The 21,169-nt window shown below is 45.3% G+C and overlaps 5 protein-coding genes across 5 annotated transcripts; 2 read left to right on the forward strand and 3 right to left on the reverse strand.

Annotated features, from left to right (window-relative positions):
• Window positions 1–3,472: 3,472 nt before the first annotated feature.
• On the forward strand, window positions 3,473–3,739 carry F5J12DRAFT_892833 (uncharacterized protein; the record flags this gene model as incomplete). Its single annotated transcript, XM_051747603.1, has 2 exons — window positions 3,473–3,655; window positions 3,716–3,739. The coding sequence occupies 2 exons, from the start codon at window positions 3,473–3,475 to the stop codon at window positions 3,737–3,739; spliced, it is 207 nt and encodes a 68-aa protein (XP_051600017.1).
• A 2,388-nt stretch (window positions 3,740–6,127) lies between these two features.
• F5J12DRAFT_720752 (uncharacterized protein) lies at window positions 6,128–7,320 on the reverse strand (the record flags this gene model as incomplete). Its single annotated transcript, XM_051741257.1, has 5 exons — window positions 6,128–6,326; window positions 6,581–6,755; window positions 6,872–6,966; window positions 7,012–7,130; window positions 7,186–7,320. 5 exons carry the CDS (start codon window positions 7,318–7,320, stop codon window positions 6,128–6,130), a joined length of 723 nt encoding a protein of 240 aa, XP_051600018.1.
• A 1,478-nt stretch (window positions 7,321–8,798) lies between these two features.
• On the reverse strand, window positions 8,799–9,796 carry F5J12DRAFT_832058 (uncharacterized protein). Its single transcript, XM_051745764.1, has 3 exons — window positions 9,640–9,796; window positions 9,459–9,550; window positions 8,799–9,349 (listed from the first exon to the last, which is right to left on the reverse strand). The coding sequence occupies exons 1-3, from the start codon at window positions 9,748–9,750 to the stop codon at window positions 8,929–8,931; spliced, it is 624 nt and encodes a 207-aa protein (XP_051600019.1). The 5' UTR covers window positions 9,751–9,796; the 3' UTR covers window positions 8,799–8,928.
• Window positions 9,797–10,170: 374 nt separating this feature from the next.
• F5J12DRAFT_939383 (uncharacterized protein) lies at window positions 10,171–12,553 on the forward strand (the record flags this gene model as incomplete). The annotated part of the gene is made up of 11 exons (XM_051749665.1): window positions 10,171–10,638; window positions 10,700–10,746; window positions 10,847–11,080; window positions 11,266–11,441; window positions 11,464–11,508; window positions 11,620–11,630; window positions 11,672–11,885; window positions 11,942–11,958; window positions 12,028–12,158; window positions 12,212–12,257; window positions 12,420–12,553. Exons 1-11 carry the CDS (start codon window positions 10,305–10,307, stop codon window positions 12,551–12,553), a joined length of 1,389 nt encoding a protein of 462 aa, XP_051600020.1. The 5' UTR covers window positions 10,171–10,304.
• A 2,200-nt stretch (window positions 12,554–14,753) lies between these two features.
• Window positions 14,754–19,854, reverse strand: F5J12DRAFT_782901 (uncharacterized protein; the record flags this gene model as incomplete). Its single annotated transcript, XM_051742780.1, has 18 exons — window positions 14,754–14,768; window positions 14,791–14,808; window positions 14,988–15,134; window positions 15,185–15,370; window positions 15,419–15,456; window positions 15,509–15,869; window positions 15,921–16,060; window positions 16,108–16,624; window positions 16,665–16,733; window positions 16,779–16,823; window positions 16,962–17,144; window positions 17,413–17,900; window positions 17,961–18,009; window positions 18,105–18,254; window positions 18,468–18,661; window positions 18,711–19,278; window positions 19,329–19,548; window positions 19,736–19,854. 18 exons carry the CDS (start codon window positions 19,852–19,854, stop codon window positions 14,754–14,756), a joined length of 3,507 nt encoding a protein of 1,168 aa, XP_051600021.1.
• Window positions 19,855–21,169: the final 1,315 nt, after the last annotated feature.

Consider the following 21,169-nt stretch of genomic DNA (forward strand, 5'->3'; position numbering starts at 1 on the left):
GACTCGAAATAAGAAGACTTTTTTGTCAGTCTCGTGTGGAAATCTACATTTGATAATGCTGTCGTCTCGTCCAAAGTTTCGCGCCAGGAACGGACGCACAACTGACTTGTTCATCACTACAATTTTTCGCCGGTGGTGAGTTTTGGGCTTGGTGTAGAAGGGATACCACCGGGCCTTTGCCTGCTGTGTCGGGGTACAAAGTAACCAACAGCCTTGTTTCCACCCCTACCTCGACGTGCCTCGAGATATGTACAGTGCACGTCGCAGAGGCGTAGCATAGCTTTTCCAGCCTTCCTGTTGGTGACATCGAATGAATCAACTATCCTCGCACTGGAGTGAGGATTAACTCGAGATGAGACTATGATTGATATCAAGATTCGCGCACCGTAGTCGCGGAAGTTTCGAGCACTCTAGCAGACATTGCATCAGGATGTGTAAATTAAGAAGTGGTGATTGCAACTCTAGCGAGTAGGCATTATGTCAAAGCTACAGATTGGAACTCACCGCTGCGGGGTGAGTACACTCAGAACGGCTCACGACGACGATAGAACGTGGACAGGCGTGTGGGGATTAGACAATCAAGCGTATATGCTGATACAAGATGCTCAACAGAGCAAGTGAGAAGAAAGAGAGAAAAAGAAGAGACGACCTGCGCATACATGCAGCACCAGTATATATACCCCCAGGGTCCAAACAGTACAACACAGCAGGAGGGATCCGCATGCCCAGACGAGGGCACGATCGAGGGAATAGGAGATGTGACGACGTGAAGCGATAGCCGTGAACGGTGCGTACGGTGCGTGAGTGGCAAGCGGTAAGTGGTAAGGTAAGCGAACGCTTACACAGATACAGTGCGATGCCTATGATAGAATCTCGGATCAAACAGCAGATTGGTAGTGATTTGGAACGTGGTCGTTAAAATATCATGATGCACGATTCTTGCGGCGGAAAAAAAGAGAAGGAAGACCCGAAGCCCCAGGACAGGCCGACGCAACAAAATGACAATCACGAAAAGGTGACAAGGGTAATGAAAAAAGTCGCTCAGTGCACAAAACACTGCGCATCCTTCTTCCTAGAGGGCTTAAAAAAGCCCATCATCGCCAGCATTGACAACTTCATTCCCACCACCTTGTTTTAGGGTAAGCTGAACGTCGCCAAATCGTCATGCATCACTTGTGCCTATGCATGAACCATGCTCGCTGGGGTTGCTGGCGTAGGGTAGCTCAAAGAACAGGGATAAGTTCCCCCGCGAGGGACTAGATGGCATCAATCTGAGGAGACAAGACGCCGAATAACCAAACCTGGGACTGCGGCGACAGCGAGATGCGATGAAACATGAGGTCTTGAAGGTCATCCAAATTGAGGGGGTCGGCCGGTTGGACGATGTGGGGGTCAAGATCTGAGTTCTGCGTAGTCAGTACCCTTCCTCATTGTTGACCCTAAGTACAGAGGGCAAGCTCTCACGGCCAAAATGACTCACTGCAGTTTACCACCAAGACTTGGCGTACTTCCACTCTTCCTGATCCCACCAGATGCCTCCCTGCTCTCGGAAGCCAGCCTGTGGGACTGATTATGACCTGCACCTCATAATACGAGATTAAGTAGTACTTGGAAGGTACATCTCTTCACGAGGATTAGGCGGCGCTGATGACGGTTCGTGAGGCATCCAACAAGGTTAACAGCGTCTTGGGCAACCTGGCTTCTGTACTATCTGTAGCAGGCCCGACGGACTGCGCGCGCGTTGACAGTCAGATTTCAAGATATACTGTCAGTGATAGTCGAGACGTCCGATTCCGTAGGACTTCAGGAAATGTCGAAGAGTGATCATTTTTTCTCATATCCTTCGTTAAGCCGATTGAAACGGGGTATCCCAATCGCCCCCTAGTCGTTGAAGCTCCATATACGAGATGGCGGATGGGAGCACTCTGCTGGAAAACGCGTGGGTAAGCTGGTAAATATTCAACCCCCTTGCAGGGGGGGTGCACATTTCTCTTGCTTCCACTGATGCGTTTTCCCCACCATCATTCCGACTCGAATATACGCACGAGCGGAAACACCTTTAAGGAGGCTCGGAAACTTGTGACGACCATGGCCCACGTGGCGAACGGGTACCCCACCGAGTGGTTTTCAATATTGCTGCGCCACATAAAAAATGTCTAATGTGGACTCGTCTTGGCGCGTTGGGTGTTCAGTGACATTTTCAACTGACACACGAGTAGTATGCTGTCCATGTGTCCCGTCACTTGCAGGACTTGGTTTTGTTCGTTCCTGCACACATGTCTTCTATATCATGATTGTCCGTCCGGTGAGTTCATCTTTTCTCGTCTCATCAGGGTCAGAGATGTTGCTGTTCTATTACCTTCTTTTGTCTGCGCGAGCGCATGGCGTAATTATTTGCAATGGAAGAATTTACTTCCTAAGCTCTGATAGCGTATGTGTCAACGGCAGGGCGGCACTTACCGGTTTACATTCGTCGGATTGCTCGAACTTTCTTACCTGTACCCTCTGGAGCTCAACGGTAGATCCTCGTCCATCGATAAACCATCTTGACTCCGACCTGCCTGTGACAAAACCGAGATGCTGGAGGAAAACAGACGAGTCATATTCTCTGTTTGGTGGCCGTGGTGGTTGATTCCAACGTGTTAATTTCACCTCGGTCGATTTGGACCAGATATAATCACGAAGCGTGCATTTTGCTCTATCCTTGACGTTCTGCGGCGGAATCTTCCAATGCCTCGTTGTCTTTTATGGTTGGATGGCCGCAGAATTTGATTCATAGAAATCGATGAACCGCATTACTGGTTCCGTAAACTCCAACTGCACTGGGATGTTCCTCTACGTTTTTGTGCGTACAGCTTCGGAAACGGAAACTCAAAGATGCGGGAGGTATGATAGCATGATCTCAGTCACGCGGGCGATACCAACAAAGATGGCCAAACGCACAGTCTCGTATTGCTATAAAGGCAGGGGGCTTGTGGATGGAGATGAGACGTCGAGGTTTCCCACCGTCGCCTGGGCTTGTGTTCATCCGCTCATCATTCGGGCGGATCTGACGCAACTGACTTGTGGCATTATAGCATGTCAGACTCGCAAGATCCCTCCTCCTACGCGTCCTTTGTTTCCTGGAGCCGAAGCTGCTGGAACTCACCACGGAGGGGTGAGCACACTCAAACAGATCACAACAACGACAGAACGTGGACAGGCGTGTGGATTTGAGTAATCAAGCGTAGATGATGGACAGAGAGAGAGAAAGGGAAGAAAGAGATATGATCCCTCCACGACGCAGACAGCACCAGTATATATATACCCCCAGTGTCCAAACAACGCAACACAGCAAGAGGGATCCGCATGCCCAGACGAGAGCGCGATAGGAGATGTGATAGTGTGACGTGCTAGCAGCAGCGTCGGCAGCGTGAGTGGCGTGTTAGTGGTGAGCGGTACGCTTACAGCTGCCCAATGATTGGAAGCGTTCATGGACTCCACGTTTCTGAACATGCAGGACAAGCCCTGCGTGGAGACTGTCCACCGAAATATCGAGAAGGCTATACAGACAGTCCGACAGGGCGACTGCCGTCACTGTTCTGTAGCGGTACCCGGAGGCATGCGTGACTTCGGCGTACTCCTTATCGACAAAATTGAAGAATTAATCGCCAAGGTGAGTTCTTCCCTTGAGTTACAACATTTGTAGACATCAAGTGACCTCGTTATGTCACAGGTCGAGCTAGACCTTAAGTTTTGATGTACCGGATACATATGATTTGTTCTCGCAACTTCGCCTCGTCAGTACACGTCCAATTGCCGATTTTGCCTCGGGGATGATTGACGGAAAAGATTTTTGGAATAACGTCTTCTCAGCAACCGGGTGCCTATGATATATACAAGCAATAAATTAAGATTTTATCGAGTGATGCCTGGAACCAAGGCCTATCTTGGAGACTGTTCGCGAGGCATCCGCATCGGCAAATTGCTTAGTGCTCTAAGAGCACCGTTAGAGCGCTTAGCATCAGTAACAGTGCGTGCCGAGCTCTCAAACAATTCAAAAACTGTCTGAAGTACGTGCTGTAATTCAACCGTCTTGCAGATGCGGGTGTCATTCCACATGTACAATGTCGGCAAAAGGCTGGTACCAGCACCATGTTTGTCATGGAACATACAGTTTACAAATTTTTGTATGTGGAGCTTATACTGGCAGCTGTACCATAGGGTGGATGCCAACTATATATCCAGTGTATACATAAGTATATACAATAGCCCTCTGGTTGCTCCTGGATGCAGGGCACTTCTGCATGTGGTTCACATTATTATTAAAATGCAGATGCTACACTAGGGAAATGTTTAAGTGGGGTGGAAGGGAAGTTTATGCGACTGTTTGTTTTATGAGGTGATGCTGTTTATGAAGGCAACACATGACTACTTGTCTCTGTAGGTTTTATGTTGGGTGGTAGATGTCTTATCTGTTTGATATGATGCTGCATCTGTAACATTAGGGGAGCTCAGCATTGTTGCTATTCGCACTTGCTTTTGCTTTCACTGTTGGTCATGTGATCAGCACAGAAAAGACTTAGCAGAAATGTTAACAACATAATACTAGTATTACATAATACATTTTATCGTAGTAGATCAGAGATCTTGCTGCACTCTGATACTGCAATCTATGGCTTGCACAGCACTTCATGACCAATACCTTGCTGCATATATCTTGCTTATGGTCCTCCATGCTGTATCCCACCCTCCAGAGACCCTTGAAGGCCTAGCACAAGAGCTCAATCTTGATGTTAGCTGCATTTTGGCTATTTAGCAGACTTGATATCTGCAAGGCCACTCTCCTGTGCACAAGTCTGGTAGCCTGCATCTTGCCTGGGAGTATGCACAATCCCCATCTGATCACCACTGCTTTGTCAACATGCTACATGTCTCTCCTGAAGTGTTCCAGGTCATTTTATCACTCATTGAGGATCATCCAGTCTTCTCCAATAATTCTGGTAATGCTCAGGAGGCTGTTGAGGTCCAGTTGGGGGTGACATTATGTCAAATGGGTCAATATGGCAATGGTGCATCACTAGAGGACATTGCATGCTTTGCTGGTTGCTCTAAAGGTGCAGTGGAACTGTGTACACAGCAGTGCTTTCATGCCATCAATGCCAACCATGATGCCTTTGTATGCCTCCCCACTGCTGCTGAAAAGGAGCAGGAGAAGTGTTGGGTTGATGAGCATATTGGGTTCAAGGGCACATGGCATGAAGGATGGGTGATGTATGATGGTACCATTGTCCCTCCATATGCCAAGCCAGCTCTGAATGGCAAGTCTTACTTTACTCATAAGTCAAACTATGGACTCAATGTCCAGGTAAGAGACATTTTCTTATGTGAGATAGGCCTAACCATATCATAGATTGGAAACCTCCCTTCAAACCTTTGTATTGTGGATTATTCACATGGCATGGCAGGATCAGCTCATGATGCTTGGGCATTTGAGCATGCAGGAGCAGCCAAATACCCAGATTGGTTTTTTCATGGAGAGGAGTTTGCATGGGCTGACTCAGCCTATGGTATCTCTCCACAGACCATTCCTGTCCACAAAAAGCCAGCAGCATTACTTCCAGAGAATGCTGCATTTGACTATGCTGTTGCCGATATTTGGGTTTGCTCTGAACATTGTATGGGTGCATTGAAAGGTTGATTTAAATGCCTTCATGGTCTTTGGGTGAATATCAACTCTAATTCACAACGCATTGCTGCCTGCCAATGGATCTCTGTTTGCATTATCTTGCACAATCTGGTGATTGAAGTGGAGGGTGGAAGACATGGTGCATATTTTGCCTCACAACATGGAAGGGAAGAGGAGGAGGAGGACAGAGGACCACATGAGGAGTTTCCAGAGAGGGTTAACCCTGAGGGTGAGGCCAAATGCAAAAAGCTAGTGGAGGAATTATTTGCCTTTCAGAATATGTAAACCACATTAACCCAAAGAGATCAATTAAGTATGCAAGCAAAGGAATGACTACTGTAGATGACAAAGAGTGGCAAAGGTCAGAAATCCAAATTCCAGTTAGGAGTGACTACTGTAAGTGATAAAGAGTGACAAAGGTCAGAAATCTAAGTTCCAGTCAGGAGAGTACTGTCAAGCTCACTTTCCAGGATGTTCACCACTCTCCAACTTCCTCAACTCCTCTTGATACTCCTCCAAATCCCACACACCTGCTCTGAACTCCTCCAAAAGCAGCTGGCACTTTTTGATGATCAGCTCCTCTTGAATATGAGCATTGATAGCATCAGTATTTGACCTGGAATGTACATGAGAAATACAACCAAAGCAAAGGGTAAAGCTTACTTGTGAATGTCCATCAGAGTATCCTCAATGGTACACTTCTTCATCACCTTCTGAATGCATTCCTTGGCCTTGAGAACACTCTCCTATGATATTGACCATGGCCATGGCATGGCATGCAGAGGGGTAACAGGGGTAGGCTGTGACTGAGAAGAGGGGGGTGCAAGGTTCTCCTTCTGGACAGCAGATCATTGGGCCACATCCAGTGCATCCTGCAAAGTCTGGATCTCCTGGCACTGAGAGTCAGTCAACCCAAGATCATCATCACACTCAGCTGTCTCATCATTAGCTGCAAGGGGTTGCATGATCAGTGCCCTCTTTCTGGAGGGCCCAACACCTGTAGTGACTGCAATGGGATTTTTGTTAGGTTTCATAGCCCAGATGCAATGGAGATCAGGGAAGAAAGGGAACTGGGAGATAATATCATCTAGAATGATAATGATTTAGCTTGACAAGGGCACATGTGAAAGTACTTACCCCAGATGTTTCTTGCTTCTGTAGGAGTGCCCTTGTTTAGCCCAGTAGCCTCAATGAAGTATGTACAGGTCTCTGCATCCATACCATCCTTGGCATCAGTGCCAATGCCCTCCCCAGTGATAGCAAGCCTCTTTGCATGCTGCTTGTACAGTTTCACAAGCCTACAAGAGAGATTAGTCTCATCTAGTAACCTAAACTTGACATACCCTTCATATTTGTGTTTAATCTGATCCCTGGTGGCTGCAGCATCCATGCTGTACAGCTCAGGCAGCAGGACAGAGCCAATGTGCCAAAAAATGCTGGCTTTCATCTTGCCTGAAGTGTTCTACATACAATTCTGTGTTAGCAATGCAGTAGGCTATGGCTAGTGGGTCACTTACCTTGTGCTTGGACTTACCACACAAAACCTTTAGATTTTGAGGCTTTGTGATCTCCAATATTAGTTGCCAAACAAGTGTGTGGTCATTGGCATCCCATGTGATGGGTGGCAAGGTCACTTTGGGCTTCTTGGCCATCAAGGGAGGAGCAGGCAAGTGTCTGAGGGCATGCAGTGATAACCCTAACCCATCAAATTTCCTAACCAGTATTAAAAATTATTTACTTGTGCTAAGTAGGGTCACATGATGAACAGTAAAAGCAAAAGTGAATGCAAGCACAAAAAGTGACAACTCTGAGCTCCCCTATTAAACAAACAAAAATAAAACAGCTGATTGCATGACTTTTGCAGTAATGTGCAGAAAATTTACAGGTGGCTGTGTCCACAGCTACTGACTAAGTAGGGCATGTGCATGGGGGAGCAGGCAAGTCAGGGCCACATGCACTCCTTGCCCATTCCTCAGGACTCGTTTCAATGCTACTGTACATATCCCATGTAATAATGGGTATTTTGCCAAGAAATGGGCCCAAATTCACTAGGCCAGTGATGACTTGTGGTGCAGAGTGTGGTCACATGAATTTGCCACCACCAGGTGGGAGGGGTGGGGGAGGGGGTTGAGTGTTCAAGTGGGCCCTGTGGGGCATCACAGCCTCATGGATTGGGCAGGATGACTAGGGAGGGTGCTGACAAACTGTGTTCATGTCCTGCCTACATTTATCTATTTTATCTGCCCTCCTAGCTAGTGCAAAGTGGTGCAAAGTGGCTGTGTTAAAAATTATGCAGGGGTAGTATAAAAAGTTGCACAGGAGCAGTACTGCAAAAGTCACACAATCAGGTGTTTTATTTTTGTTTGTTTAATGTTACAGATGCAGCATCATAGTTTGAAGGCATCAATTAATGGATTATGGGGTGGGAGAGGGTGGCATATGAGCAGTCATTTATAATGTGGAGGATGGGTGGGGCACATAATGACAAAGAGCCACAAACATGCCCTCTCCAGTGGAACATGTACACCAGCAAAGGACAGGAAACCATACAATGATGATTGTGTAGTGCATCAACACACATCACTCAAAGCAAGTTACTATGCAGAACCAAATTGTGACAACCAGCAATAGCTCTAAGTTGCTTCAATGTCAAATACAGATACTGTTCAACAAGCTTGCAAACAGAGTCTGCACAACATACCAGCATGGAGCCTTCAAGGTCTGCTGACCTGGCACAAAAATCATCATACACAGTAACACACTCAAATGCATATTCTCACCACAGGAGCTCATAAGAGATTGCAGAACCATCACTGAGTCCAGTAACATCAATATACAAGCAGTGCATGCCACTGTCCATGAGATGTGCACAATCTCCCATGTGCCTTCATGTAGTCTGCTAGACACAATGTACATTGACAAAATCCCTATTGTGAATCAAGTTAACCCCAGAGTTCCCACCCCTGATATGTGACTGGAGGTTGGCCCAGCATGATTGACCCTGACAAAGAGTTTACAGACCCAGGCCTAACAGCATCCAGGAATACATCTCTCATATCCTGCCCAAACATATAGTTATGGGCATGTTTACTGTGTCATGAGATGCTAAGATGGGACTGGGTGTGACAAATTCTGAGAAGTCATTCAATAGCATATTGCATACAAGTCATACAATGCAGCAGAATGTTAACAGTTGCTACTGTATATACAGATGGAGTGTAAAGGAATAACAGAACAAGATGGCATACATTGCAGGAAGCTCAACTGACAGGAATCAAGATGAAGGGATAGAAAAGTGCAATGTGTCTACTGAAGGATTCCCAGATGTTGAACAATAGTGTGTGCTCAGTTGTTTCATTGCTGGACATCCCATCAGTGCTACCATTAATCCCATCATCATTGAGCCATTCTTCAATGAACTGTCCCTCCATGGGGATCCTTGGATCCCACACAGACCAACTTCCATTGGGAAATGTTGGATGAGCAGCAATGTATGCAAGCCAGAAGGCATCATGACCACAAGCCCACTGGGGAATGGATGTCATCTGTACATCATTCACAAGCCACCATTTGATGTCTTTTGACAGTGTGGCCCAGTGACAGGTATCCATGGGGTCAAACATAGGGGCCAGAGGTAAGAATGGGATTGGGAAATCCCCAGCAGAATCTTCTTGATCGATGCTGCCTGGCATGATGTGTAAAGACTGCCATTTATTAGTCAGTAGTGAGCAGTGAAGATGGGGAAAAACTCATGGTGGCAAAACTCATGGTGACAGAATGAGTTGATCACTCAGATTGGTGAGCACTCCATGCCTTTGTGTGAATGACTGGCAAGGTAATCCCCTTGTATTCCTTGGAAATAGATGCAGAGATTTTGATAGGCTAATAATATATGTTCATCAGTGCCACAGAATGAATCGAAATGGGGGAGAAACATGCACAATGTCTGTATGAATGAGATGTCAAGGTACAGGTCCAGTAAAGCAGACCATAACAATTAGCAGCTGCAGGAATGCAGTTTCAGTGTTGGCATATTCAACATCAGGATAAACCACTGTGTTCACAGTGAGCAGCATGGTCATTTTGGCATGAGCGGTGAGTGGTGAAGCTTTGAAGACTTGTCAAGAATCAGAAGTTTGCCAGTCACATGATACTGATTGTGCATGTGAACAATACACTGGCAAGTCATCACACCAAGCCAAAGTCCTGCACTGGGCTGCAAATCTTGCACAGTGTGCACTGGTGCTGTTGCCCACCAAAAAGTACATTTGTCTCTGTTATATATGTGAAGGATGCCCAGGAAGTCCAAGATAGCACACCTTGTTGATGGCAAAAGTAAGTGCATTGAAATGAGCCATACTCCTTGTCTTCTGTCACTAACTTACAGGCAGTCTTTTGGTATGTGCCAGAAAGAGGTACCTCAAGTGTATACTGCTTGGTCTGCCCAGCTGCAAATGGCCTTTATTGTACCATTGACTTGAAACACATTGACAGCCATGCTGGCTCCCTCCTCCACCAATGCCATGTCAAGTACAAAACAAGCAGTTGGATGTTGCTTTCAGGTTTCCATGCCCCTCATCACACTCCTTGATTTGATTTCCATAGCACCTTGCACACAAGCCCTGAACTGTGTGACATGGATGCTGATAGTTTTGACAGATCACAATGCATGGGAGGCTTTGATGCTGAAGAAGATCCCACTTCTGGACCATCTAAATTTCCCCCTTTGAACCCCAAGCCAGGGCCAGATGACATTCCACTTGTCCCATTGAATGAGCTATGGAATGTGATATCCAACAGCTGCTATCAAAACATAGATGGGACCTGCAATTTATTTCAAGAGCTGCAAGATGCACTCACCTCTGGTGAACCACTATTTTCTGACCCAGCCACTGCACTCAATCAATTCCCATGCAATGACATTCTTCTCAATGAAGACATGGAGTCTGACTTTGGTATTGAGCTTCCAGGTAAGTAGTCTATTTGCTTGTAGCTGAAAATTTCTTATGCCTGTTTAATCTCATGTTCTAGATGATGAAGGTGACAAACTCATCCACTCTAACTCTGTGAAAACCAAGGTATGCACTGACAGCCCAACTTATCCTTGGCTAATGAAAGCTGTATGTTCAACTTTATTATGGTTGATAGCTTGATGCTGAACATAATTTCTATGTACAGCATTTTCTCACCATGATACTATTCAATTCTCCAAGGCTTCCCTTTTCTGACCCACAAAAGAAAGCCATCCTCAACTGGGCAAAGGAACTCAGTGCCCATGATGTACTGTCTTTGTATGCACTGAAACAGTGCCATGAGCAAGTCAAGAAAATTGTGGGTGACTTGACCAAGAAGGTTGTTTCACCATTTGGTAATGTCTTCTATATCAACGATGTTGCAAAGGCCATTGTGAAGGTGAGTGACCAATGGCTGACTTGGTCCATTTATAAAAGTGACACAAATGTACATCTGGGCTTAGGACTATGCAAATCCCCTCACATGATTTGCGATGCAAGACTTCCTGGAGGACAGTGGCAGCAGAATGTCACAGGTTTTCCATGGGGAGAAGATGCTACATGAATGACCATCTCCCCCCTCAGTCCATGTCAACAGGAACATTTATTATGTTGACTAGCTACTACAAGATTCATCTGGAGCATATTTTATACCTGAGCACTTCTTCCTTGCATCACCAAGTGTTGCCTCAGGTTCTGGTGGAAAGCTGGCAGACACAAAAGAGCTCTTCACTCTTGGATGCACTGCTGAATGAACTGAAGTAAGTTTTATGATGCATTGAGGTGTGCTGTGGTCATTGATAAAAATGCTGGCATGTTTGATCACAGGTTGGTTTTATTGTCAGTGATGAAATGGAGATCATACCAACCTCAGCATTCAGAAGATCATATGAGGATGTCGCCTTCTGTCATTCTCAACTCACATGTGGGTTGACCAAGTCATCAAAGAAGTATGTATTGCTGGAACCCAACCTGTGGCATAAAAAATCAGGTGGTTGGATGGTCTATGCCATCCCATTGATTATCTTTATGGATGATGTCTCTGGCAATATCTCCAAACAGTGGAACACGCATTATGTGATATACATGTCAAATGCAAACCTTCCATGTGAAATTTTGGATCAAGAGTTCTGTGTATGGTTTGTCACATCATCTCCACATGCTTCTCCTATGGAGTTGATGCATGGAATGAAGCAATCAATACTGTAAGTCCTGTTCATGCTCTACAAACTCTCACCATCTCATTACATCTCTGTTTCAGGAATGCCACTGAGTTGGGTATAATCACTTGGGACTGTTGAGACAATGAAGAAGTGATGTTGATTCCACATGGATTATTTTATGCAGGGGACAATCCTATGCAGGCAGAGGAGTGTAGCCAGGGTGGTTTGAATTGTAACCACTTTTGTCAAACTTGTGATGTTGGAGGAATGAAGGAGCACAAGGAGTCTGAGCAGGGATACTGTAGCTTGTTCAAGGTCAGGCAAATATTCCCTCTTGATTTGAGTTCAAAACTAATATCTCATGCCAGTCAGGAAACCTTCACACACCAGAGGGAATAGTGAATGAAATCAAAAGTCAGTTCATGAATGTGAAGCTGTCTGGTGCAATGGAAAAGGTCAAAACATCGCTTTCAATGACTGGAGTTTGTGACTTGCTGTCACTTGGGATTTTAACTACACTTGTTGAGATGGGCAAGAAGCTTCACAAGTGAGGTGCTGGTGTTCCCACAATGAAAGAGAGTGAGGTCAAGGCTGCTTTGGAGAAGGAACTCGAGGATCTTCTCAATGGAAAGAACCTGGACAATGTGATAAACCCACTCTTAGGCATGAATGGTGAGGCAGCATTTTACCTCTTCTCATGCAATTACTAATAGTCCTTCAGGTATGAATATACACTTGGACATGCCAACAGAGATTCTTCATATGATTCTGCTCAGTGTCATAAAGTACAGTCATCAACCTAGATTTGAGACACCACTGGGATTTGATACAGTGATGCTTTTGTTTGATTCATCAACATAACACATCTCAACAATTCACAAGCAACTTGGCTATGGTTCTACCTAGGTTTTGAATGAAATACTGAACCATATATCATGTAGATGACATAGCTACAGTGCAAATAAATGCTTACTTAGGACTTTCCTGTGTCCTATTTTGCAGTAACACACATTTTCGACTCCTCACACATCATGGGATGTAGAAGTAGGTCCAGTAAAGATCTACCTAGTACCTTGTAGACAATGGACTTTACATTGACTTGCCATGATGATGCCGGAGAAGGGTGTTTATGACTGCAATATCTATATCTATGCAACACTACACAAAGAGATATGCCAGTTATGGTATGGCTCATAAGTATGGGAAGGTCAGACTGTAGATCCAGGACACAGAAAAAGGCAGTCTCCCCACCAGCAAAATGGCTGGGTGTGCAAAGTCCATCTTGAGCAAGAAATGAGAAAAGTCAAGAGCCCAAGAGGAAGCTTTGAGAGAAGCAGTGGCACTATACACAAATGAGCTTGCAAAGCCAGAAGATGAGTGGAGGGGTCTCTGGCCTGTCTGTGCAGATGTTCAAGCAAAGTGGCAGCAACAGTGTAGAGATGTAACTGTGGCTGTGGAAACTGTGAGGTGCTGGGCAAAGGGAGGAAGGGGGCATCAGGAAGCTGGTCTGGAGAGTCAAGGGTGGCTTACCTTGGAGGAGGAGGAGTTAGTTGTCAAATACTGCCTCAAGCTTGCAGCAAGAGGCTTCCCATTCAATCGTAGGACACTGAAATATCATGTTGACAGTATCCTGCAGGCTCACTTGGGAGATGCTTTCCAAGAAGCAGGGGTTGGGACAAGCTGGACTAATCACTTTCTATCTAGGCACAATGACCAGCTGGGAAGGTACTGGAGCAGCCCACTTGAGGCTAAACATGGACATGTGGTGAACAAGAACACAAATGAGGCATGGTTCAGGTTACTGCAGGACACAATCACCAAACATGGGATCAAGCCAGGCTGTATCTGGGCTGCAGACAAGACAGGGTTTCAACCTGGAACAGGGGTGAAAGAGTGTGTCTTTGGGGCTGCTAATCAAAAGATTCAGCACCAGCAGCATGATGGGAATAGAGAAAACATTACTGTGATGGTGGCAATCTGTGCAGATGGAAGTAGTATTGCACCTACCATCATCTACAAGGGACAAGGTTTCTCAACCAATTGGCATCAAAATAATGATCTGAATGCTTTGTGAGTGATTGAATATGCTTCAAGGGATCAATGGCTCACCATTTGAAGCATTGCACACTTGCCAAAAGGCTGGACAGATGGTGAAATTGGCCATCTGTGGATCCAGGACTTTGACAATAAAACACATGCAAAGGCAGATGGATGTTCTCATTTGTTGCTTGTAGATGGGCATAACTCACACTACACAAAAGCATTATTGGAATATGCAAGAAACCACAACATCCACATACTTTGCTACCCAGCACATGGCACACATGCATACCAGGAGCTTGACATTGTCATCTTTGGACCACTCAAACATGCCTGGTTGCAGGAGTGCAATACATTCAAAACATCTACATGACAGGCTGTATCAAAGGAGAACTTTATCTCTATTTATGCTGGCACACATTGGAAAACACTTACCAAAGAGACGATTCAAGCTGCATTCCAGAAAACTGGTGTTTACCCACTGGACCCAAATGTGATAACTGCTGAGATGATGGCACCTAGCCTGGAGACATCATATGATGCAGAGGGATGCTTGCCACTCACCCTACCCAGCCCAGTTCATGCAGTGTCAGTGGTGATGTGTCAGTATCACAACTTACAAGGAGAAGAAACAGGTAACTCCCCTGAAGTTGCTGCTGGCCCATCATGCTCACAGGTCACACCAGCCTGGCATTCCATTGCAAAGGAGGCCACTGAGGCACTGGCTTCCACTTCAGCAGCATTTCTTGTTGATAGGACACCAATGAACTTGTCACATCAGGTCCCAACTTTTGAAGGATGCTGTAGGTATCCTCAGTAGTGCAACAAGCTACTAATGTATTAGACCAACCTGTAGGTATCTACAGGATATCAGTAAGTATAATACTGGTAGTGAAAGTGAGCTTACCCTCAGTAGTGCAACAAGCTACTGAGGGAACAGTGAATAAACTACTGTAAAATGTGCGCTCTAAGGTGATTATGTAAGCGCCCAAACATCGCACCAAAGTGAGCAGAACACAGGGGAAAATATATCTCCAACACAATACACAATGATACTGTGAGAAAAGTTTGAGTTGCAGTGACTTGGGGTGTAAAATAACTCACCGCAGCTGCAATGAGAGCCAGACAGGAAAGGGGAACTGAATTGTTGAAGGACTCAGGACACTTGTCTGTGATTTGATAGGTCCCAGTATAGTAGAATTGTATGACAGCTTCCTTGAGGGCAGAGCGAGCAAAATTCCTGGTTTTTCCCTGATAAACCAATCCATTAGTAGTGCAGACAATGAACCATGTGAACATACATTCTTGTTGAAACTGTCTTGCAGGAGAAGCAAGTTGTCAAGGAGCTTTGCGGCAGCAGTCTCTATCCATTGTACATGAACCCATGGTGCAACATCAGAAGGAGGGATAAGGTTGAATGCAGATGGCGTGGTTGCCAGTGTAACCGACTTCAATTCTGAACACCAGGTAGATATATCACCAAGGAGCTACTGGTGGTATGTCAGTAGCTGTAACTGAAAGATGGGACTACTTACAAGGCATGCCATATCTTGCTTGTGGTCAGGCCAGTAACCTATAAAGTTAGGATAATGAGACATGTATAAAGCGAAAATATTGTTACTCACCATCTTCAAATTGCACACCATGTTGATTCCACTCAACGATGACAGTGACGAGTGCCTCTGTTATGGAGAGGTTGAGGTCATGAGATTTTGATGGGAATGGGTTAGAAAGTGCATGTGCAGCCCTGCATTTTTGCTTAGTGTCTTTGAGACAGTCCTTCCATACTGCCTTGTAAAATCTCAGTTGTGAAGGCAATGGGCCCTCATCCTTAGCTTTCTTGGAGTTACAAGGGGCTCTGGCATACTGAGATACTTCATTGACCAAGTCATGTGCAAGGGTCAGAAGATCACGATCAGGAACAGGACAGCCATTAGTGCAATGGTGGCATTCAAGAACGTCAACAACAGTGCCACATTGGGAACCCTAAAATAACAATCTGAATAAATAAAGCTAGCAGGAATGGCATTTTTGTACCTCTGGCTGAGCCTTGTCCTTGGATTGTAAGCTTTGCAGAGCCACATTGTCATGCTTGTCATGTGAGTACTGAAACTCGTGGTCAGGGGGTAAGGAATTGTGGTGAATAGGATTGCTTGTCATTGTTTCTTGGGAGAAGCCTAACAAAGAACATTGAGCCAATACCATAATAACCTCTGACACATACCAGGATGAGTTGATTGCCTAAGATTCATTGCACCCCATCCAAATGCATCATCCTCATCTTTGTTGAACTCATTGCCAGAGACCTCACCAGCCTCTGTGTCTGATGGGTTATTACTCAAGGACTCTGATTCCTCTTCTGAGGAGCCCTCTGATGACAGCTTCTCTGAACTCTTGTGGCAAACATCAGCAGTTGCTGAAGTTTGTCTTGATGAGAGCGAGCTATCAAGGGAGGGGTTGATACAGGAGTTGGGGATGGTAGCAGGCAGCTGGTGGGGGATAAACTGAGACTGGTAGTTGGGCTGGGGTGTTGGCAGATGAGATGTATTACTGGGAACTTGGTCTCCCTGAATCACAGAAATATAAGGATTATTGAGCACTTGAAGGTCAGGTTCCATCCTGGGAGGCACAATATGACCTGGCTGTTGAGCCAGAACACTGAAACCAAAGCAATGGGAGTCTGTGGGGCACTGATGGAAGACAGGTGTTGCTACTGCTGTTGAAGACTGAGGGATGGGATTCTGAAATGAACATTGTATATCAGTATGAAAAGACACTCACTGGAGGCATATCAGCTGGGCTAGGACCATTCACAATGGGAGGTGCGTAGGGTGGTGGAGTGACATTGGACTTTGCAAGCAGTTAGCTTGATATTTGCAAATAACTAGAACTGACCTTTGGTTTTGCATTCTGGCCAGCACTGTGGCCCCCACCCTTTTTCTGCCAAGTGGGTGGAGGTGCAAGAGGATTTACAACAGAATTGTTGGGGAGATCTGTCGACTTTTGTGGCTGTGTAGCTCAGCCTTCAAGGGCAGTACCAATCCACTCCAATTGCTCAGCCCTTCCACCTGAACCCACCCCTGCCCTTCCACTATGACAGAGTCCCACTGTGGCAACAGACTGAGACTCTTTGAGATCAATGGGTGGGCTTCCTAGACACTTGTTTTTTGTGGGTCGAGTGCTTCTGTTGGCCTCTGGTTGTTGTTTGGCTTTTTTGCTATCCTTCTTTTTCAGTGGGATTGTTCCAGATTGGGTGGACATCTGAAGATACAAGCAGTTAAACAGAGAACAGTATAAGATGGAAGCCTGGGGACCATGACAAAATGACATCTTGTGAATCCATATAAATGTTGACAGGTTCATTGTGAGATGTAAAATGAAATGATGTGCAGAGATGGTTACCTGCTGCAAATGAATTGAAACACTTTACACGTAATGTACAGAACATGAACTAAACATAAAATTCATGCTAAGACTACATGCCTTTGAAGTGTTTATTGGGTATAGGAGGGTTATCCATGCTCCTTACCTCTTCACAAAGGCATTTAGAAGACATAATTGCTGAAGACATAACATCCATATCATTCTTCTGACTCAGACACATGCTTGAATTAAGCACTTTGTGCTGGGTGATGATCTGCTGGAATGCATTCATCATCTCTGGTGGTTTCTCATATGGCATGCTGGCCAAGAAATGATCAAAAAGGGAGATAATGTCAGAGAGCTGCACTGCAGTTCCACTCAGCAGGGACTGCCCAAGCAATATGTGCCACTCATTAGCCAGAGGGATTAGATCTTGAAAATATTGCAAGACCTTGGAATCCAGCCTCAATTTGGATGGGTCATTAAGGAATGTGAACTTGGTGCATCTGGTGATTTCGAGATCTTCAGCTCCCTTTTCACTCCACAGGCCAAGAAGTGTCTTTTCATGGCTGATATCTTGATGCTTGTGGCCAAGTGGCCCATCATAAAGGATGAGGATCCAGATGAAAACATAGAACAGGGATTCAATATCATCTGCAAATGTATGGTGTATAGTAGTAGGGTGATTGATGAATATGTGGGTGAGAGAGGCACTTTTCTGGATCAATGGGACATTAGTCTTTCCACTTTTAGTGATGGCTTCCTTGAGTTGGCAAAGGATATTCACTGAAAGGAAGGGGACTGTCCCCTTTGTGTACTATCAGCTTTGAGTTCCAAAATGTTTTGCATAGTACTTACTGTGCTGCCCAAGTCATATTCCCCCTGTAACATGACCCATACAGCAAATTCCCAGTCAAGGAGAAAGTTGTGCAACCCATTTGCAAAGTCCTTGATCATTGTATTGTTGATGCTACAATCTTGATGGAGGACACCCCTCTCGAGAGCCTGCTGTTGGACTGTTAAAGCAATTAGTATTGATTTTACAAGTGGAAGAGGATATGTACTTCATAAAATATCTTGGATGCATGAAACAAGTTCCTTTTTTGTCTTGAACATTACCATTTGCCTTGCACATGGCTTCATAGCCAATTGTGTGTGAGTTCTCCAAGAGTTCATGCATGATTGCCACTTCTCATCACAATATCATTCAGTTTTATTGACAATGCCCAGCTTGACCTCAATGACCCAGTAGTGTTGCAACTTGGGAACTCCATCAATGTCCTGGACCAGCTTCATCATGTTGACTTCATGCAGGGCTGTCCTCTGCTCTGACTCCTCCACCCAATAATCCTTGATGACATAGTATTCCCCATTGTAGCAAGCAAGGTAACAAACAGTACCCCTTCCTAGAAAGCCTGTGCTTGAGAATAATACATCAAGCACCTCATAGAAGGTCTTGTTTACTTGGATCCTCCTGATTGCTGGGATGTGTTTTGGTGATGTGGGAGTTGGGAGTGAGTTTGCACTGGGGAGGATGCCCAACTCCAAGTGAGGAGAAGGTGTTGCAGGAGAGGGGAAAGGGGAGAGAGGTATCACAAGTGCTGTGCATTTGCAGCTGTGTGCAGGATGGGGGGATATCTCTATGGTCAAAGACAACTTCTGAGCCAGCCCTGGCAAGGTCAGGCAAAGTGACCATTATAATGTCACTCCAGAACTTTTCAACATGGGCAATCTGCTGGAGCCATTTTCTTGTAGCTTTCCTCTTGAGGGAAGCACTTTGGTGCAGATTGTCCACAAGCCTCTGCAGGGATCTCAGTGACAGTTTAACAGATGAGAGGGAGTAGCCAACATGGTGAGCCTGCATGAAGGTGGCTGGAAACATGGAGATCCTGCCATGGCCATAGGTGGGAGAGTCCACAGGTTGATGTTGATGACCATAACATTTGTTAACCTTGGACAGGTCCTTGGGCTTGTGCTTGGACTTTGACCTGAGGGAGTCCTTGATGGAGAGGTGAAGTTCATTGAGAAGTTGCTGTATGAAAAGAGGTGAAAGAAAGGCCAATAGAGAGGGAAAACACACACAATCCTTGCACCATGGATGATTCCTGGCAAATACCATACCAGGAGCCTGCCATGCCTATCAAGAACTGTGGCTGGAGCATCCAGAGAGCCAATGTTGGGGTGTTCAAAATAGATAAACTTGTCCTTGGCAGTGGGCAAAGGATCCACAAACTGATCCACATCCCAATCAACCACACCTGCAAGGAGTGAGAGGTGAATTGTTTTGGATGGGAGAGTCACCCTACAGGGATTCAAGATTGCATGTGAAATGACAGCAGCAGCCAATCTGACTTCCAGGGAAGTAATGGCATCATCAAGAAGATCAGGTTGTTGGAGGGCTACTTGGGCATTGGCCAAGAGGGAGAGGGCTCAGAGTCTATGAAGATGTCACCAGAAGGTTTGGAGATAGGAGGAGGCAGGGAGCTGACCTAGGCTTGGTGAGGTGGTCCCTTGTGAGAACAGTGCCAGATGAGAAGTTGGGGTTGGCCCCAAATGCAGTCTTAAGCATGGAAGCAACAGTAGCAGTCAAAGACATATGGAGATCCATGAGGGGAACTGGGTTGGATTGAGGATGGAAGGAAGGAAGGGAGGTGGAGAATGAAAAAATTGAAGGGTGGGAAAGACATAGAAAGTTCCAGAAAGATTTGAATGAGGGCAGGCATTGTCACTTGAGGCCCCAGGGTATTATCAGTGTCCATTAAATAGTATTTATTATCTGATCAAGAAGTTGCTCAGTCTCCAGGTGTGACCTTCCCTCATGAAGGCACTCCCTGGCACCTGGTTTGTGGCAGTGACCAGGCTCTGGTTTTGCCAATTATGAATAGTCCTGAGGGCTTGAACATAAATGTAGAATTGGATTGGGGTGCTGCAGATATGCAGTGAATGCAATATGAACATAAAACCCCAGTGCCACCAGTGAAATGAAGAATACAATTGTTTCCAGCAACTACACCTCCATCAGAGAATAAGTAGGGCTTCCAAAAGAAAAAGGTAGATGAACAGACCTGGTAACTAAAATATCTCATTGATACCTGTGGGCCAGCCTCCAGCTTCCCTGAACAAAATGGCCACTGACCTCATTAGAGGACTCCAAATGATGACATAATTCACTAGACACATCTTCTGGAATCTGATCAACTCCAGGCAGGTATGCTCCTATGCATGGTGCTCTGCCATGTGTTTAGTAAAATGGTACCTTGAAGCCTTTGTCTCTAGGTCCATAGTACCAGCAACACACTACTGGTACTTGATACCCAATTTTTAATTTAGCAGGGAAAAGGTACTAATACATTACAGGGAGATGTTTACAGTAGACAGTGGGCAAAAAGACTTCACAACTTGGAAAAATATATGTACTTAAAAGACTCAGAAGACTTGCAAAAAGATCAACAACATAAATTTGTATTAGGGTGAGGGGAAGAAGACTTGCAAAAAAGAAATCAATCCTATACCTCCAATTAGGCAATTTGCATTAGGGTTAGGGTTAGCACAGTGATGGGTCAAAAAGTTTTGACAGAGAACTGACATCCCCATATTTAAAGAAAGACAATCAATTCTGATATTCTGCTACTTATGTATCTAAGTTACATTGCACAAAATACACATGCAGAAAAAGTTCCAAGTGAAACTGAGACTTCCCTGCATCCCAGAGGGGGCCCTCCCCTAGGAGTACAGTTACATCTCTAGAAAAAATGTCCTCAAATGCAACCAAAAACCCCCAAAAAGTGCATTAGCCTTTAAACTAGAGTCAGTTCCTTCAATGACCAACAGTAGACACATACCTGGGGTACAAGACACCAAAAGTGCAGCAGTAGTAAAAAATCTAGTGATGATCAATTGCAAAGTAAAGGAAATGAAAACAA

The sequence above is a fragment of the Pisolithus orientalis genome (genome assembly GCF_024613125.1).
Source record: "Pisolithus orientalis strain OTSU chromosome Unknown F5J12scaffold_14, whole genome shotgun sequence".
In the NCBI taxonomy this organism is placed as follows: Eukaryota; Fungi; Basidiomycota; class Agaricomycetes; order Boletales; family Pisolithaceae; genus Pisolithus; species Pisolithus orientalis.

What these genes read in the sequence shown, in the direction of transcription:
- F5J12DRAFT_832058 (XM_051745764.1), bottom strand. Translation starts at nt 9,750, where the DNA reads ATGACCATGCTGCTCACTGTGAACACAGTGGTTTATCCTGATGTTGAA. An exon ending in TGGTCTGCTTTACTGGACCT is followed by an intron (nt 9,551 to 9,639) that starts GTACCTTGACAT and finishes ATATATTATTAG; the next exon opens with CCTATCAAAATCTCTGCATC. An exon ending in TGGAGTGCTCACCAATCTGA is followed by an intron (nt 9,350 to 9,458) that starts GTGATCAACTCA and finishes CATGCCAGGCAG; the next exon opens with CATCGATCAAGAAGATTCTG.